Source organism: Lytechinus variegatus, chromosome 12 (assembly GCF_018143015.1).
Source record: "Lytechinus variegatus isolate NC3 chromosome 12, Lvar_3.0, whole genome shotgun sequence".
NCBI classification, from domain to species: domain Eukaryota; kingdom Metazoa; phylum Echinodermata; class Echinoidea; order Temnopleuroida; family Toxopneustidae; genus Lytechinus; species Lytechinus variegatus.
In genome coordinates, this window is record NC_054751.1 from 5,044,097 (window position 1) to 5,063,838 (window position 19,742).

Genomic DNA, 19,742 nt, shown 5'->3' on the forward strand with positions numbered 1-19,742 from the left:
AAAATAATGAAAAAAGGGTATCCATTTCGCTTAGAAAATTACGTGTTTAGGGTCGCGAATTTGCGGGGATGATAAAACAAAATTAAAATGTTTTATAAAGGATGTCCTTTTTGCCCCAACACTTCGTTTAGAGTCCGATTTGTGGGAGGTGTAGGTGGGGTCGTACTAATTAAACCAAATAAGCAGGTAAAGCTGACGACCGAGGCCCTAACAATAAAACATTCCTGAACTTGTTTAGGGGTTCAGAGTATCGTTTTGTTTCCAATACTTGTTAAAAGGTTTCACACGCCAATACTTGTTACGGGGTGCATTTTCAGAATATGGAAATTACGTGTTTAGGGTGCTTTTCGAGACCTCATGGTCACGCATATGGTATCCATTGTATTTATATGGGCCCATATTCCTGAAGAAATTGATTCCGTATATAAAATATACCAGGAAATTTATTTAAACCCTTTTAAGATATACGTACAGTAAATCAAAAGATTTGCATGAAACTGATATTAAATGATGATCTTAAAACTAACAGTTAATATTCAAACCGTATCATGCATGAAAAAATTGTTATTCGGAACCTCTACCACTCTAGTATGAGGCTTAGTGCAAAATGTCCTTTTCTCAATTGCAGGATGGTTATAACAATGATGAAGATGAAGATAGTATGTGAGGATGATTGAGATGAGATAAAAGGTGAAGAAGAAATTAATAATCCATCCGCTCATACCCATAGTCCATCTGAATGGTACCAATTAACGCATTGATAACTCCCTCAGTAGTGTGCTATTTTTTGTTTACCACACCCACACATGCGATTCCATTCAATCGCCCACCAGTATAGTGCCACCAATTACTCCTGAAGGATATTATGCCATGGCTGGGAATCGAATTCACGACCCTTGGCTTCAAAGTCCGGAGCCTAATCCACTGAGCCACAATGCTCCACAACTAATCTTAAGATCTATCATTTCAGTAATACTATACAATATGCACCAATTATTCTTTTATAAATAGCAGAATATATCATAGGAGTTGCGCAATATAATTTTTTTATTGTCATTATTATATAAGGGATGTTTTGTAATGTATATGAAATTGTATAATGATAGATTAGCTTTAAATCTGGCATCAAAATATTATCATCATACACAAAAGCAGAAAGGGAGTCATCGATGGTTTCTTCAAAGAATGGAAGCTTGTTCATGGACAGAACTCTGCCACGTGCCACCAGTCCATTTTTGAACTCTCTTAAAATGTCCTCTGTACATTCTAGTATGGAGACAAACTTCAATTGATATTGAAATTGTTTCGGATGAAACACCCTTTCATACGACAATCTTCAGTTCATAAAGATAGTTTAGGCGCATTTACATGTATTTTCATTCACCCCTGAACATGGGGAATGCCGATCTTATGATTTGAATGAAAGGAAAATGGTCCTTTGCTAAACCATATCAAACCCACCATAATGCATAATAATCTTGAAAGGGAAAAGAACACTTAAGTAAGTAGTCATGACACAACTTTTCATTTCGGAGAGTCTTTATCTTAATGACAATATCATCATAAATATATACTCTGAAGTTTCACGATTATCATTCTCACATCCCATCATGTTTTCCCTGAAACCAGGGTAAGGTAAAGGTTGAAAGTGTTATACATCTGGATAAACCTTAAAAAATAGTTAAATTAAATGTACATAAATATCACTTACACTATAAAATAAAGATAACATTTTACTTATGTATAATTTTGTGCTTATGATCAATACTAATTCAAATAATTGTATGAATGCCGTTTAAAATCAGTAGTAAAATAAAAAGAGCTACAGATAAGAATAAAAGATGAAATCTTTAAAATGGACTACATCACTGCCCGAGAAAAACATACATTTCAAATTTTCAATACTAGTAACATTTCTGATGACAAAAATATCAGGAATTTCAACAAAGCAACATTGAGTTTAGTGAACTTGGTTAACAGAAACCTTCAAATGCAAAGTTTTCTGACGAGCAAAATAAAACAGGTCAGTGCTATTATTCATTACAGCTGCAGGTCAAATGGATTTAAAAGTCATCCCACTTGAATACTCAAAACATATTGAAATATACACCTATAATATATCACTCACCTCGTAAAAGAAATGAACTGCACTCAACAGCACAACAAAGTAAAAACATGTCATTAAAATAAGAATAACATTAACATATCAATCACAGCAGATGACAAGATTTCATGATTCAATAAAATCAGTACAAATCCAATTTGCGTACTGGAATATACACATAAAATATGTTCACTCTAAATGTTTTCGCAAGTGGATATTCATTACTAAGGTGGAATCTGGGCCTGTTTTCTAAACATTGCTATATCAAAAAACATGGCATTTCATTGGCTAACATCCAATATGCAGTTTCAATTTGAAATGGAAGTTTATATTTAAGATTCATAAAGAGATAGCTAAATTATTGCATTATTAACTGCATAGGATAATTTTTTCATAATTATACTATAATAAAAACATATCCACTCCAGCAATATTCATCAGGGCCATTTAACATAAAGAGTCACAATTGATCATATAGTTGAATTTGATGATTACTTGCATTGATTATCATATGCAATCAATCTTACAAATCAACTGTATGATTAATCTATAAACTCTGTGTAACGGAGCCCCGAAATGACTGTTTTATACAGCACCAACGTTTTACACTTTAAAACAGCGGATTGAAATTTTACATTTAAAACGGCAATTTGAATTTCACACACTTTACAGTACATCTTAAAATTCAATGTATAAGAAACATATACATGTACATGTCTGACTCATATGGCAGCTGGAGAGAGCATCTCAAAAGATTATCAGTTGAATAGTGCATTTTTTAATAGAAAAAAAAAAATTGGGTTGCCATGCCGAGGAATCGGATCAAGCTTAAAATTTCTTGTAGAAATGCTTGTCGGAGCAAACATTTTCAACTACTAGTATACTGTACCACTTATCTACATTCCTAGATTTCAGAAATATTTAGAAATCGCCACTCCTAGTCATTGATGAAATTTCAAATTTGAAAATGCTACAGAGGTAACTCTAGTAATATATCATTATAAAGAAAATGATGAATAAATAAACAGATGGGGGGGGGGGGGTCTTCTAAAAAGCTATAAAATCAACTGTCTAAAAATGAATGGCTGGAGCCCTATTTATTAAATAATTTGAATTATAAAATTGTATTATTGGTTTCATTTCAGATCAATCTTAACATTGTTTTTGCCTTGACATAGACATATCCCACATACAGTATGTAACATATACATGTGTGAACCCCCATTTACCATAGCAACATTATTTGTTATGCTGATAACATGATCGTAATGGCAAGATTAAAGAGTATAACCATTTCTTTCTTTTTTTCAGAGCACACAATATCATATACCATGATGAAGTGCTCTATAATAATTCAGCCTTTGCATTATTTTCAAAGCAGCTGTTTTTTATTACATTTTCTTGAAACTAATTTCCATCCAAGTATTTAAGCAGTGTCAATATTTGTTATGATGTTTGATCATTTTCATTAAAAATGGCACACAGTAGACAACAGTGTACTTCGTGGACAATCATTATTTCACTAACAATTAATCAAACAAGATTTTACAACTTATGCATTGGATGTGTATTTTACAGTTTTTACAACTACAAGTCCAAAAGACAAGCAAAAAGAAGCTATATCTACTCACAGTACTGTGAAAATACGTAACTTGATTCATAACTATACATCAAGCTGATAGCTGGCCACAGAATACATTGCAACTTAATGACCTTAATTTACAGAGGTGGTTTTGATTCTGCATTATCTGGTACATACATTGAGAAGGATAAATAGTTATGCACGAGTTTGTTGCGCAGAACTGTAATGTAAATTCAGACTTGTTCCTATTGCTTTGGAACCGGGAAAGTGATCTTCAGTTCACCTATTATCCATTTTGGTTCTTTAAATTTAATATGAAAACTCATTGAATTTACCATTGCACAACAGAATTCATATTTTTTTGTTAAGTTCTGTACATACCCTGTAATAAAATTATTTTCCACTATATTATTATTATTATTTGTTTGGCGTCACCTGTGCCTGGGAGGCGAAAAGCGAACTGAATCACTATGACCCGCAGGTCTCTCCTCCCGATATAACTGATTGGGGGGAATGCAGGTGGACCACAACACTGGGGTTTCCCCCTACTCTTATACGAATAGTGCAGTGGGTTCTAAATGTGCAAAGGTGGTGACTCTCCTCTACACGGGGCCTCCATTTAACGTCCTATCCGAGGGACGGAGTGTTTTCCATAGTAACATAGCCTGCATCTATGAAACATGGGAGAGACGTTTACACACAACGCACTGGCTTCAGTCATCCCCGGGGTGGACTCGAACCCACGATCTTTGGTTTGACGGGCAGACGCGTTACCGACTGAGCCAACACTGCTCTCGCGTGTGTGAAACAGAAATAAAGGCTTCACAACAGAAAAGATCATTGTTTGAAATGGAAAATCACTGTCACTATATATTATTGCAAATATTACTGCCAATATATTTTTTTAAAACTGAAAACAAAATATGGATCCAAATATAAACATCATTCAGTGTCCTACAACAAAACCATGAATTAAATTTTTTTTACCTTTCTCAATGATGTGCTTAAATCGACATACATGTAATACACAATCCCTGCATAAAACATGGTTTCAAAACCACCGCTGCAAATTATTCGGGCTAATTACATGTTATGAATTAATGGCTTTGACTGGACAAAGCAGGCAGCATTTAGAAAGTATACACCTAGGTCCTTAATACATATATTGCAAAGCTCAAGGTGCTTACAGAACACCCTCATTTATAAGGTTGCTGGAAGAAAGCTTTTACTTACTGCCACTGATAATACATTAAAACTTATCATGATAAATGAAAGAAATCATAAGGGCAAAAGTTGCTTGCTTAAACAAGTTCCAGCGCTACAATGTATAGCCTGTGAAATATGGAGACATTTTGGACTTTCCTGTATGTCAGGATGATATGTAAGCCATGAAATAAAGAAAGCTGAATTTACTGAATTGTTATAATGATGTTTATTACATACTACTTATCATATCTAGGGCTTGTCCATTCTTCGGTGGAATAAGTGCATAATATATAAATGGATTAATAAAAAATAAATAAACTTTGACAATATTATTTTTGTAACATCTATGGCCAACCTATTTCCCTATACTTCAACCCAAGCACCAGCAGTGATAAATAGAACCAATGTAGACCAGCACTGGATCGGTGACTTTCCCCTGAGCACGGCATACTGGCAAATTCGCAATACCTACAGTGCTTAGAGTCCCTTGTTGAAGTATACCCTGTCTATACCACCACCTCGCTTCTGTATGTTTGCCTGTATATCCTCTTCAAGACTCTTCACAGGCAATGAGCTGAAGGGAGTAATATGAAGAGATAAGTTGATTAATCTAATATATAATGCATATATTTTTTTCATATCTCTACTGTGCGAGTAAAAAAATACCTCACCAATCCCAAATTTCAGGAAAAAATGACATGAATACATAATTATTATTATATTGCCCAAAAAAGTATGTTCTTCGAAATAATTTGATACCATATATATATGGTATGATCAGGAGGTATTCTTTGTAGTGATGTAAATTTTGATATGCGCCAAAGTAAGGCATGACTACAATGAATGAATCCAGAAGTCAATGATGTTATAATCCTACAAGGGTTGCATTAAGATCTATTTCACAACATCTTTTCAATAATTTACATTACAATTGTTTAATTAACACTCTTTAATATCAATTCTCAAGTAAATTTCATCGACAATGGATTTGCAAATTATGTTTACTAACTCATGTCGGATTACGACATCATTGGCATCTGGATTCATTCATTGTCCTTACTTTGGTGAAAATCAAATTAACATCAATGCAAAGAATACCTACTGATTATCCAAATGTGAAGACATACAGTACCACACAAATATGGTATCAATTTATTTGGGGAAAGATACTCTTTCCAGCCACATATGATTATGCATTCATGCATAAATTGGGGATTTGTGAGGTGTCAATTCTTTTTTTACTCATACGGTTTATAACACATTTCATTTCAGCAAGAGCCCATTTCAAAAAGACTCACAGCTGTTGTAGCTGTGCTACATTTATTATGGTAACCACAGAAATCTAGACTTTGATCGTTTCATATTACAAAATATAAAGGAAAAAGTGGAACAAGGATATGATATCATAAATTTGTTCATTGTATATTCATGAAGATATGTATAGAACTGTTACAATGAAATACTGTAAATCTTAAAAATGTCATAACTCTGTTATTCCTTGATTGATTTTTATTAGATTTTCAGCATTTTGTTTGTCTGATGTCTCTTTATCAGTTCAAATCAAAATATTTTCATCCTAACATACTCCTTCAAATTTAAATAGCAAACTGCTAAAATTATGAAAAAAAAAGAATAAAATAACAATGAAATTCATACCTTTTCTGTGGGAACAGAGCACAGCATAGTGGTGTTGCGAACAATAGCCTAAATAGAAACGAAGACAAACACAGAATTTATTACAAAATTTCATATGGATTTATTCATCAGAGTAATCCCATAGTCAAAAATGGAGGGGGGGGGCTATAATACTGCTTGCTCACTCCTCAATTTCAACATGACCAGAATATACAGGTAGTAGGGTTACAGGGAAAAAGGACAAAAAAGTCAAAAATACATGGGGATTCAAGGAAAATCCCAATTCATTGCAATGTTAAAGATCAAATGTTGCAGATTTAGGCAACTTGTAAAAAGTAGCCCCCCAAAATAAAACAATATGTTTTTTTGCCTTTTGGGTAACATTGCCATAATTTGGTGGCTGAAAATGCTATCTTTAAGTAAAATTTTTCCTTGTCTGCCATATACATCTGTGCAGTAGTTATTTCTTTGGAGGAAAATCATCCAATAATATACCATGATGCTTGAGGATCAGGCTAAAAATATTCATATTGAAGGAACATCAAATCTCCTGAGGGCCAACAACCTGAAGGAGAATGGTACTATATATGTTCCTGAGTGTGAATAGTTTAAGCTTGTTCCTAGAATGAGTCATTGTATATTTGTGTGAACACTAAATGCACCAATCTTTAAACAAGGGATATAGAACCCAGTATTTTCCATGAATAAAATTGTTTGTATCAAACTTAACAAATTCCTTTTTTTTGGGGGGGGGGAGGGGGAGATGCTGAGTGAAATACTAAACACTAAAAACTAACACTTATACCTGCCAAAAAACCTTTCATCTCATTTGAAAACAATACCTGAACAAAGCAATCAATAAAAAAAATGCTGAAAAAACACAACCATAGAGATTACACATTCATGGCATTACACAAATACCCAAAGACTACTTGGTTTCTTCAATTTTACAAATGTACTGGTATGCATTCCCACATGGACTCAAGGGTCTTTATGACATAATGTAGTATCAACTGTCGGTTAAAACAATGGTGGATCCAGGGGAGGGGTTGAGGGGGGGGGGGGTGGGAAGAGCACATCTGCCCCCCCCTTTTGAGAGGCATAATACAAAATTTGCACTGTAAATTTGCTGTTTTAACACAAGTGTGACCCCCTCCCTTTTTGAAAACAAAGACTTTTCCGTGGACGAAAATGACCTAAAATTTTGGGTGAAAAACATTTTTTTTGGGGGGCTTGTCAAATATTCCTCGGGAAAATGTCCCCCCCCCCCCTCTTTTTGAAAAATCCTGGATCTGCCCCTGTCTCAAATTACCAACCTTACAATACATGAATGTGTAGTACATATATCACTTACATGAGGCCGACCAAAGATACTTGTATAGGGGCATTGAGATATGGGTAGCGCTTGAGAAGCGTTCCCTTGTCGAGTCGATTCATAATGAATGGAGGTATAACTGGCAAACAGAAAAAGAAAAATAAATAATGAGAATATTCAAAGATACCAGGGTTCTGTGAAACAAAAGGTTTGAAATCCTACGATACATGGCAACGACCAATCAAACTAATTGTTGCATACACATCTATTTCAAAATACTGCCCAGGAACCAGTCAAAATTGTTCTTTAATTTCTTGAAATCTTGCTAACTTTATTTTTAAGAGCCCTTAGCACATTATGTTGGTTTTGCTTATTTCTGCAATTCATAAACAAAAACGTACAATGGAAGATAATTTGTCAAATTGATGTGGAAATTGGAATTCACAATTGGAGTTAATCCTATGGTTGCATTATCATGAATACGTAAGGACTATTTATTATTTTCGTCTTGAGAATGAGCATAATAAATATGTATTATAGCTAATGGTAACTATATTATGTCAATTATTTTGTTAAAGTCCTTTACAGATAAATATCTTAAGAAACTCATTTTGGGGGCTTTATAACTTCCCTCCTTTTCACTTTATTTCTAAAGGGTATAGATGGTAAACATCTAGCTTCATATATTAATAAATTGTGAAAGACTAGTTACAATATTGACAACATGGTTTACATTTGCTTGTACGTTGAATATGTACACATTCTTGAATTATCATAATTTATTTTTTTAATGGAAATAAATAAATTAAATTGCACTGAAAAGAATCATAAATACTCAAGAGTTTATAGCTGCTTACCCATGCCTGGCATGGCCATGCAGATTCTTGATATTACGACCTGCGTGATGGCACTCTTTGCTGCTTTCTTCGAGTTCCCCACCCGATTGCCGTTCTCGTCAAAGACGGGAATACCGTTAGAGAGTTCTGCACTTCTCATCATGGGTATATTGATGCAGTTTGCCGCTGCCACTGCAGCAAATGGGACCATCCTACCAATGATGGCTGGGGCCGACTAGAAAGTAATAAAACAGCAAGATTGGTCTCAATAGAGGTTGTGGTCAAGATGTAAATCATAATTGTAAGTTCTCCTTGTCGTATATCGGAAGAATATGAAAAAAAAGTTTTTCATTTGCTGAGAGGCATGGCACAGATGTCTATTACTATGGTTACTTTCAGATAAAACAGATTTTGTTGGAAAATACCTCAGAAAAGTCCTTTCATGAAACCATGGGCGGATCCAGGATTTTCCAAAGGGGGGGGGGGGAACATTTCCCTGAGGAAAAATTTAACAAGAAATTCATCCAAGAAAAAAAAAATCTTCACTTTCAAAAGGAGGGGGGGGGACAGGCCGGCTTTGCCCCCCCCCCCCCCACCCTCCTCCTCCTGGATCCGCCAGTGCATGAAACACTTGCCTGACGAACTGTCAGATGACAAATGTTAATGAAATGTTCTCCTGGGCCCTGTCTTACAAAGAGTTGTGATTATTCCGATCAATCACAAATATGGATGGCCAACAATATCAACATCTAAAATGCAAATATGTCCTATTTTCTGGATCTATTGTGTATTCGTATTTCTATTCAATTTCTTGTAAAATTTTTTTTTCTTTGTTTACAAAGACCTTCGTGCAAATTTCCTGAAGAAAAAATTATGGCACTGATGGATTTCCATATAGTTGAGTTTTTGATCGGATCAATCGCAACTCTTTGTAAGATTGGTCCTGAAGTGATCAACTTCTATCATAGCTAGAATCCCCTGCATGTTTATCAAACAAAGCAGCAAACTACATGAAATAAGAGATGCTCACCTTTACTAACATGTTGAGACCGATGGCTGTGCCTACTGCTCCTGTGGTGGCTAATACATATGATTTCCCCAGTTGCCTAAAACAAAGATATCGTACAAAAGCAAGTAACAGCCAAGAATGAGAGTAATAAATCCCTTGCATTTCTTTTCCATATTATGTATTTACCTGTTCATGCATGGCCTGAAAAAGAAAATGCCTTCTGCACCTACGTTTGGAAATCTATGACAACTGCTCTAATACTAGCCTATAATTTAGGTAGAGACTGCAGCTTTTGCCTTCCTTTACGAGTCTGATGCTGTTACGCGAAACATTGTCAGTATGTCTGATACCAAAGACTATTCCACTGTGACTGTGAAGAAGCCATCTCACAAACACTCCGGTCTCTAGTGAGTTCTTGTTTTGTGATCAACTATCATTCACTGCGGGGTTTTCGCTATGAAAAACTGCCAACAGACAATTGTTGATAAAAAAAAAACAAGAACGCGAGACTAGAGTGTATAGATGTAGGTGGGTGCTTAGCAGCCACTGCACATAGTCTTCTGTAACAGACATATTGCTGATGTTTCTTGTAACAGTGCCAAGCTTGTAAAGACAAAGAAAAAAGCTGCTGCCCCAAACTAGATTGAAGGCTACTCCAATTCCCGCAGCTTGTTATCTCACCTAATCCTCACCACATTTTGAACAAGAATGCCACTTCACAACCTTAAGCCTAAATAGTTAAATACAGAGGTGATTGATGGAAATGTAGATTTCGTGCAGTCTCCATACGGTCTCATCCTTTTTCATCTAAACCAGTTCATCTCTTTGACTATTTTTTTGTTTTATAGCCATATTGCCCATTTACCAATTTGGCTATTAAATTTCCAGTGATAAGCTACATGTATACCCATATTCAATCAGTTTGTCTCCAGTTAATAAAGCCTATATACAAAATTTATGAACCAAATTCTCATTTGACAAAGTGTAAATAAAATGAAGTAAAGATTCATATTGAATAACAGTAGTTAGACTAAATGGTAATTACACCTAATTGACAGTAGACCAAAAGTTTTTATCTTGTCAGACCATATATGCTAGTAGACCAAGTAGATACAATAATCGCAAGAGCAAATGTGGGGTAGCCGCCATTGGTTTGAGGATACAAACTCTCTTTAGATTTTCTATTCATTTTTAATCGTTGCACTATCTGAGCAACAATATCGGGCCCAGTTACAAAAATAATTGTGATTGACCAATCACCAGATACATGTAGTACCCTTTGAAGAAATTATTGAACTTACGAGACTGGGATCGGTGAATCTCCACTTCTGTTTGTGTAGTTGACTACTGCATTGAAGGACTGATTAAACCATTGCCAAAATAATACTGCAGGGGTTGTTCTAAAAAAAAAAAAAAGAAAAGAAAGTAAAGTAGAATGAATAATCAGGAAAAACTTAATCAAGGCACTAAAATATTTTTATTCATTTTATTTTATTTTATTTGTTTTCTTTATCCAGGGTTAGCCTGTTCAGTGGTTTAGACACTGTTGTCAACCAGGGCCCTGCACAATACATATATACATAAAACAATCAAAAGAATACATTACATGTATATACAACACATTATGAAGTTGACATTGTTACACTGCAATACAATTAGAGAGATAATGATTTGAGTACTTGAAAAATGAAGCAGTATTGAAAATTGACAGGAAAACAAGGAAAAATTGATAGGTATGTATTTTCATTATTATAGGTTAAACCTTTTTAGAATTATGAACTTATCAATTAAGTAAAATTGCAAGGGTGAATTTATAAATCGATCTATCATACAAAAAAACTCACTGAAAGAACTACAAGTATATATCGGAGCCTAAAAGTTTTTGAGTATATATTCGAGTATATAAGCTTGCTGATTTTCAATCTGAGTCAATTATACCATAAAAACATTTAAAAAGTTCCAATTTTGAAGAGGAAAAAGAGGAAAACATAGATAAACCAAAGCAATAGAATCTTCATTCATACCATTGTACAACCAGAAGGGAGAGGAGGGGAAAAAGTCCCCTGATTTATATTTTCTTTGACCAGTAGTCTTCCTCACACAGACTCACAGCCAAGGATAGTATGCAAAGTGAGACAAGTGGAATGCCTCTGGCTGTCTCACCTGCATCACGCGGTTCAATATAGCAGCAGTGCTGACTTTGAATACTACTCTAACTCGCACAAGATGTTCAGTGATACATGGTTACTCTTATGTCCACTTTTTATGAACTAGACCAATAAACTTACAGAGATATGATGGTTATTCAACAAAAAACCCCAACATGGCCAAAGTTCATTGACCTTACATGACCTTTGACCTTGATCATGTGACCTGAAACTCGCACAGGATGTTCAGTGATACTTGATTACTCTTATGTACAAGTTTCATGAATCAGATCCATAAACTTTCAAAGTTATGATGGGAATTCAACAGATATCCCCAATTCGGCCAAAGTTCATTGACCCTAAATGACCTTTGACCTTGGTCATGTGACGTGAAACTCGTGCAGGATGTTCAGTGATACTTGATTAACCTTATGTCCAAGTTTCATGAACTAGGTCCATATATTTTCTAAGTTATGATGACATTTCAAAAACTTAACCTCAGGTTAAGATTTTGATGTTGATCCCTCCAACATGGTCTAAGTTAATTGACCCTAAATGACCTTTGACCTTGGTCATGTGACATGAAACTCTAATAGGATGTTCAGTAATACTTGATTAACCTTATGGCCAAGTTTTATTAACTAGGTCCATATAATTTCTAAGTTATGATGTCATTTCAAAAACTTAATCTCAGGTTAAGATTTGATGTTGACGCCGCCGCCGTCGGAAAAGCGGCACCTACATGTAGTCTCACTCTGCTTCGCAGGTGAGACAAAAATGGGATCACATGGCTTATTGTAGCAAGCGATCCCTGCATCATATTGTGCGCCTTGTATGCAAATCATATGAAAACAGCTGTGCCCCATCAATTGAAGCCCTAAATTGAGAGGGGAAAGTGGAGCGAGTTCTTGGTAAGTAATGTTCAGATTATGTGATTAAGGACAATTCTCCAAGTACCGTAGCTTGTTGGAATTTCCCTATAAACCTTGGACTGTAGTTTTAATGGGGGAAGAAAGGTGGAATGAGAGGGAGTTGGAGAAGGAAAGAGAAGGAGGTGGGAAAGGTGGGAAAGAGAAGAGAGATACAAAGATACAAGGAAAACTTAGAAAGGTCATGGAAAAGGGCAAAGACTTTCGTCTGACTTTCCATCTTCTTACCTGTAGAAAGTCAGCATACAGCCTGTAATGCACATGTTCATGGGGACCTGGGCGGACATTCGACCTATCAGCATCATCTTCTCTTTCGTGTCGGGATGGAATGCAGAATCGTAGCGATATTTCGCTGTCCAGACCTCATCGTTTGACGTTCCCGCTGGCTCTTTGCCTTCCCTATTCAAAACAAATACACAAGCGGTGACAATTGAATGCTGCATAATGTTCCATTTTCATGAGATCTGTATTTTATAGCTGACATATGATATACCACAACCATATAATATCTTAGTCACAAGTGACATCAGCTTTCTCATTTCAATACCATTAACTGTACGCTTGTAAAGGTTTTTTTTTTCTTTACAAATAGTCTAACTTTCATTCATGAATAATTGAAGTGCATTTCCAACAGCATTGGAGGGGGGGTGGGGTGTACGCCATATGGCAGCTGCCACTTTACACAAGCAACTCTGCCCACAGTCTAATCACTTGTGATGACATATCTTTTCCAAGACACAAATCAAATTTTATTAGAGTAAAGGTAAATACCTGGCCCAGGGAAGCAGGGGTGCTGGGGTTGCTGAAACACCAACAAGATTCACCAGGGGATGCAGCATGTATTATTTACGATATACAGCACCCCTGGAAATCTCGTAGATATGCTAAATAGCATTAATGCAACCAAATCATCTCCAGTTGTTTGTTTTTTGCTAAAGTCAAATTTAAGCCAGCATCCCCTGTGAAAATATCACTTCCAAGTCCCCTAGGTAAATAATATAGGTTTTTTGCATAATATGTTTTGAAAATCACAAATAAAAAGGTAAATAATGTGATAAACACTTTAATGTTCATTACCTGTATAACTGGACTAGTTTCTTGGCTTCGTCTAACTGCGTACTGGAGAGTAGGACATTAAGAGGGTTGGTGACCATGAAGAAGTGTTTCGCTCGACCCGTGTAGAGATTCTGATCAAACATAGGTTCATCAAGGTTTAGACGTGGTCCAGCAGTCTCTGAGGATTCCATCATCATTCCAGGATCAGCCATCTTGGGGGTTCAAGTGTTGTAGTGCTGCATGGTCAGACCAATAAAAATGATGATGACGAAGCTTTTTTACTGTACTTTACAAGAATGAAATTTCTATATATATACTATACCAGTACATAATTTGTCTAGCATTAAAGGACAAGTCCACCCCAACAAAAAATTGATTTGAATAAAAAGAGAAAAATCCAACATACATAACACTGAAAATTTCAGTTTTCAAAAAAAAACTGAGGAAATAAGAAAGTTGAAATTGTAAAGTTTCGCTTCATTTCACAAAAACAGAACTATATGCACAACTCGGTTGGTATGCAAATGAGGGAACTCATGACATCACATCACTCACTAATTCTTTTGTATTTTATGATATGAAATATGAAATACATGTATTTTGATTTCCTCGTCATTGTCATGTGAATTGAAGTTATATTCCCTCCTGAACACTTGGAATTCTATTATTTTAACATTTTGTGGTTCAGGCAAGGAGGTCCTAATTGTCAAATTCATAAAAATTGAAATACTGTATAATTCAAACAATAAAAAACAAAAGAAATAGTGAGTGAGTGACATCATCGACTCTCTCATTTGGATGTAACTGACTCGTTCATACAACTATTTTGTGAAAAATAAGTGAAAGTTTGAAATGTCATAACTTTCTTAAGTTATTTGACATCTGATTTTGATGCTTGTGCTTTTGTGCTTGTCCGATTTTTCTCCATTGATTCAAATTAACATTTTTCTGAGGTGGACTTGACCTTTAAAAACACATTATCATACAATGATAATCAAACAAACTTTGGGTGTTGTGTTGTCACATCAAAAAGACACTTGGCAAAACTTAGATAGAATAGTCAGGATTACAGGAATACATTTAAACTATTTGGAACAAAGAAACATGAATATCGCAGTATACTTATTTCAATCATACAAAAGTGGCAAAGTAAGGGCATCATTCAAAATGTTATAAATTATAAATTCCAGCAGATGGGCATCCTACCTGGAAATCCTATTTGGAAGCCAAAAAGGACTTCAGGAGAGCCCTGAGACAAGTTAAAGCCTCCAACAGACTCAAACTGCATGGAAAGATAGAGTCAGCAAATGACATGAACAGCTCCTTGTTCTACAGCCTGGTAAAGTAAAAAAAAAAGCAGGCAAAACCTCAACTGTGGACCTCCCATTCATGGTATACAAGGAGACCCTGTTCCAGGGCAAGGATGTCATCAAGGGCTGGAAATCTTATTTTCAAGATCTCTCTTCAGATCCTACTGCAACCAACTACGAATGAGCCAAACACATGACTGAGCACTCCCCTAACTATTCACCCCTGCACTTCCTTCACACCTCCGTATTGCTGCAAGACTTCGCTCCCAACTTCTGACACTCCAGGCACCTACCTAACACAACAAAGACTGAAGACCATAGGCAAGTCTCCCAGCGCCACCTGTAGACTTTGCTCAACAGAGGAAGAAAGCTCCACCCACTTCCTTGCTTCCTGCCCAGCCCTCAAACCCCAACGGTCTGTTCTCACTCAACATGTCCTATCTCTAAGCCTCCCTGCTTCAGTCAGCCAAGCCTTCACCTCTGCTCACCCCCTCATCCTTGCCACTAATATCTTATTACCCTCCTCGCACCTATCTGTCACTCTTGCTGCCAATGTTATGACCCACTGCCTCAGATACATTCTTAAAATTCATCATATAAGCTTAGAGAAATTACTTCAACTCAACAACCAACCTGCGGATAGCCGCTGATCCTTGAATACCGGGGGAAGAACAACAAAGAAGAAGAAGTATGAGACTAAAAAGGAAAATATGAGAAGCTGCGTGTGAAAAATCTAATTTATTTATTTTATTTGTCAGATATACACACTGTAACGCAAGAAATACAAATGTGAGTGTTTAGAGTATAAACATACCTCAGTTGCATGATGAGTAAATGAAGACAAGGAAAATATGAACATTGCTGCAAACATGTCCAAGTGAATAAAGTAGTGGTTTGCAAAAATAAAGCATAGAAAAGGTTGTGCAATGATCAATCCGCAATGGAAAAAATACTATTAACAGAAATAATGCTAAAAATTACAACGATCATAAAGTGATAAACGTTGGTCATATTTAAGTTGATCACTTAATTTATGGAAGTTTATATAAGAATACAAGGTTTAAGAATATAAAAAATATATATGTTCAACATTTCAAAGTTAAGGAGTAGAGACTACCGTGACTGCTTTAACATGATATACCGGTAGGAGCCGAAAGGGGCCTACCCTACGATTTAAAATGCGCCTCTTCATATGGACTTTCCATAAACTTTTCTTTGATGAACTTATCTTTATTTGTAATGATTGTGATGGATTTGTAAGCTATAGGCCTAATCTGTATCTAAGACTTAAATTCAATTAGCTATTTTGTTACTGCAGATTTTTGTTTTGTTTCACTGTTTCACATCTCAAGTTATCCCAAATCCAAGAATTAATTTTCATTGATTAAAATTAATCTCATCAAAAAATTTTAACTTGATTTTTGTCCATGTTTTTTGGATATTAATGCCAAGAGGGAATATTAATTTGCATTTTGGTTGCGTTAATTTTCAAAAGTTTGATTCATTAAAGACAAAAATTAAAGAGCCCCGACGGAGGGATTTTGCATTGTGGCTGCACGCAGGATGACCAGATTTCATAAAATTAAATACGGGACAATCGACAAAAAAGATTAACAAAGAAGACCAGCTACACAGTGTACGTTCGACTTGTGAAAAAATAATATAAGGAGTTCGACGGGAGGGTGAACGAAAGTATGAAGGAGAGAAAGAAAAGACGATAGGAAAGAGATGAATTGAGAAGAAAGAAATGAAAAAAAATGAAGGAAAAAGTAATAAAAAAGGATGAAAGTAAGAATAACAGAAATAAGGTTTCCGTCATTTTTTTAAATTAAATGTAAAAGGAAGGAAGGCAAAATGAATAAATGTATGAAAGACAAAATAAAGGAGAGAAAGAAAAAAGTAAGAGGACAAGAAAAACGTTTCCTTCATTCTTTGAAAGAAACGAACAATGAAAGAAGACAAACGGGAAGGGAGGGAAGGAAGGAAGGTACGGAAAGAAAGAAAGAATAAGGGAAAAGAACTAGAAGGAAAAATAAAATAAAGAATGAAAGAAAGGAGGAAAGACAGGTAGGAAAGAATGAACAAAATTGGAAGGAGAGAAAGAACCAAAACAAAAAGGAGAGGAAGGGAGAAGAAGCAAAGAAAAGTTTAAGGAAAGAAAGAATGAAGGAAATAAAAAAAGGAATTTAATAAAGAAGGCATGTAAGAGAAAGAAGGAAAGAAAGAAACTTGAACACTGAAAGTATGAGGAAAGAAAGATAAGAAATAAAGATGGATGGAACAAAAAAGGGCAAACAAGAAGGATAGGACGAAGAAAGATGGTTAGAAAAGAAAGAAATAGGAAAAAAGTTCAATCTTTAAGCAAACAAAACAATCCAATCATGTAACAAAAATCATAATGATATTTGGTGTTTTATAAACATAGACTATTTCTAAAATCTTAAAAACTATGTTTTAGAAATGAAAAAATTTCAAAGCAAAACAATGTCAACTTAAAAATTAGAAGAAAATTCACGGCATCATACTCAGCAAGACTCAAAACGAAAGCTGGAGCAATATACTTATGAAAAACCAATAACTTGTTCCTCCGAGTACATCTCCAAATCAGTAATCTCAATGAGAATCCATATTATAATTATACAAATTTCCCGCCGATTTTGTGATTATTTTGGTGGAAAACTGTTTATCATGTCTTTATTTGCACCACTGAGAATCTGCTCCAATCCTACACACCTTGCTAGTCACCTGCAGCACACAGACAGGAGGCCAGTTCGTTTGCAATGTATTGGGCAATGTTGGGTTAGCAAAAAAATAAATCACCGCAGAACTTGCAAAAGTTTAGTAATCGTTTTTATTGTTGTCTCTTCTTCGTCGTCTGTTGGTTATTTGATGAAAATTCATCACTTTTAAATGGATTGAGTACTTGACTACATTTTGTTTAATATTCTGAAACACGGGACAAATAGGCGTCCCGGGAAGGGTTTGGCAGGACGCCGGGACAAAGGAGCAGAATACAGGACAATCCCGGGAAAAACGGGACATCTGGGGAGCGTTTCATCAATATTTTCATCCGACAAGTTGTCAGATCTGACATCTTTCCTTGATTCTGATTGGCTGAGAGGCACTGTTCCTATGGTAATTGTCGTATAAACTGGTACTCAGTAGAGGCGCACAGCCAATATTGGAGACTGTCTCCAATGTGGGAGATTATCTCCAATATCAGAGACTTTTGTGAAGAATTTGGGTATCCAATTTCAGAGACAGTCTCCAGTTTTGGAGACCAATTTCCTTTGTTTACATTTGCTGCAAAAGGATTACCTTGGCGGCAAATAAAAATGTGATAAGCAGATTCCTCATGAAAAATTACCCCTTTTCACCGTCTACTTTAAAAATTCACCGTCTACTTTTGTTTTGATAAGGATTTTTGTTGTCAATCACACACAAAACAAATGGGCTTCTGACCTCAGTGAGACAAAATTTTGGGTGGAAAAAATCATGCTTTTGTTGGTGTTGTTTCTTTTGTCCTTTTGCAAAGCAAGTCTCCAATGTGGGAGATTGTCTCCCCTATTGGAGAGAGTCTCCCATATTGGCCGTGCGCCTCTACTGGTACTTGTCGGATAAAACGTCCGACAAGTCCTTTCATGAAACGCCCCCCTACCCCTGGTCACCCTGAGCCTGGCTGCACGATAGCGAGCCGTCTGTGTACGTGGAGAAATTAACAAATAAAAAAAAATTTAAAAACTCCTCAAAACAGACGGCTGCCAGCAGCTGTCTTGCCCTGCCGGGGCCTGGCTAGTCCAGATTGGACCTTGTTGTTTGGAAGTGCCCTTTCCCAAAAGCTAACATAGAGGGCACATGTCTCCCAATCTCTAATCAGCAACAATCCACTCATCTTCGCGGTGGGGAGCGAAGATGAGTGGATTGTCGCTGATTAGAGATTGGGAGACATGTGCCCTCTATGTTAGCTTTTGGGAAAGGGCACTTCCAAACAACAAGGTCCAATCTGGACTAGGGCCTGGCATGCAGTTGGGCATTTGGTCTCAACAAATCAAGATTTGATTTAGTGAGTGATGTGGTCAAACAGTATCGCAGTGAAAATATTGAGGCCGAGGGGTGCCATAATGCCCACATCCCCCGGCAAGTTAAATACAATCCAACAACCTCTCACAAAATGGTCAGCAATTTCACTTATGGGCAATTCGGATACTCAAATCACGGAAACATGATAAACCTTATTCACCTGCAAGTACAAGACATCGCACGAGAAGATATGGCACGGAACCGAATTGAGACTCGGAGACTACCTAAACCGTAACGCGAGAAAATTGCAATAGGCCTACGTCGTCGTCGATACACTTATCACTTCACTATCCATTTTCAATAGCTCTAAATTCACACCCTGCCCACGTCCACACAAGGTTGTGAATCTTCATACAACCCAATTGCCAGTATACAAAATATGATAATTAATACTTAAAATTCTTTGAAATTCTTTATTTTACCTTAAAAAAGACGAAAACACAACCTCTCTTTCTGTCACCTAAATCCTAATGTAGTGTCGCGTCAAATTTACTGTCGCGGTGACTAAACAAACTAATACTGTATATCTTTTC

The 19,742-nt window shown here is 36.0% G+C and overlaps 1 protein-coding gene across 1 annotated transcript; it reads right to left on the minus strand.

The window, feature by feature from the left end:
- Positions 1-4,674: 4,674 nt before the first annotated feature.
- LOC121424831 (sideroflexin-1-like) lies at positions 4,675-19,694 on the minus strand. Its single transcript, XM_041620631.1, has 9 exons — positions 19,632-19,694; positions 13,841-14,055; positions 12,992-13,162; positions 10,989-11,087; positions 9,709-9,784; positions 8,700-8,913; positions 7,882-7,981; positions 6,549-6,596; positions 4,675-5,466 (listed from the first exon to the last, which is right to left on the minus strand). The coding sequence occupies exons 2-9, from the start codon at positions 14,029-14,031 to the stop codon at positions 5,370-5,372; spliced, it is 996 nt and encodes a 331-aa protein (XP_041476565.1). The 5' UTR covers positions 14,032-14,055; positions 19,632-19,694; the 3' UTR covers positions 4,675-5,369.
- Positions 19,695-19,742: the final 48 nt, after the last annotated feature.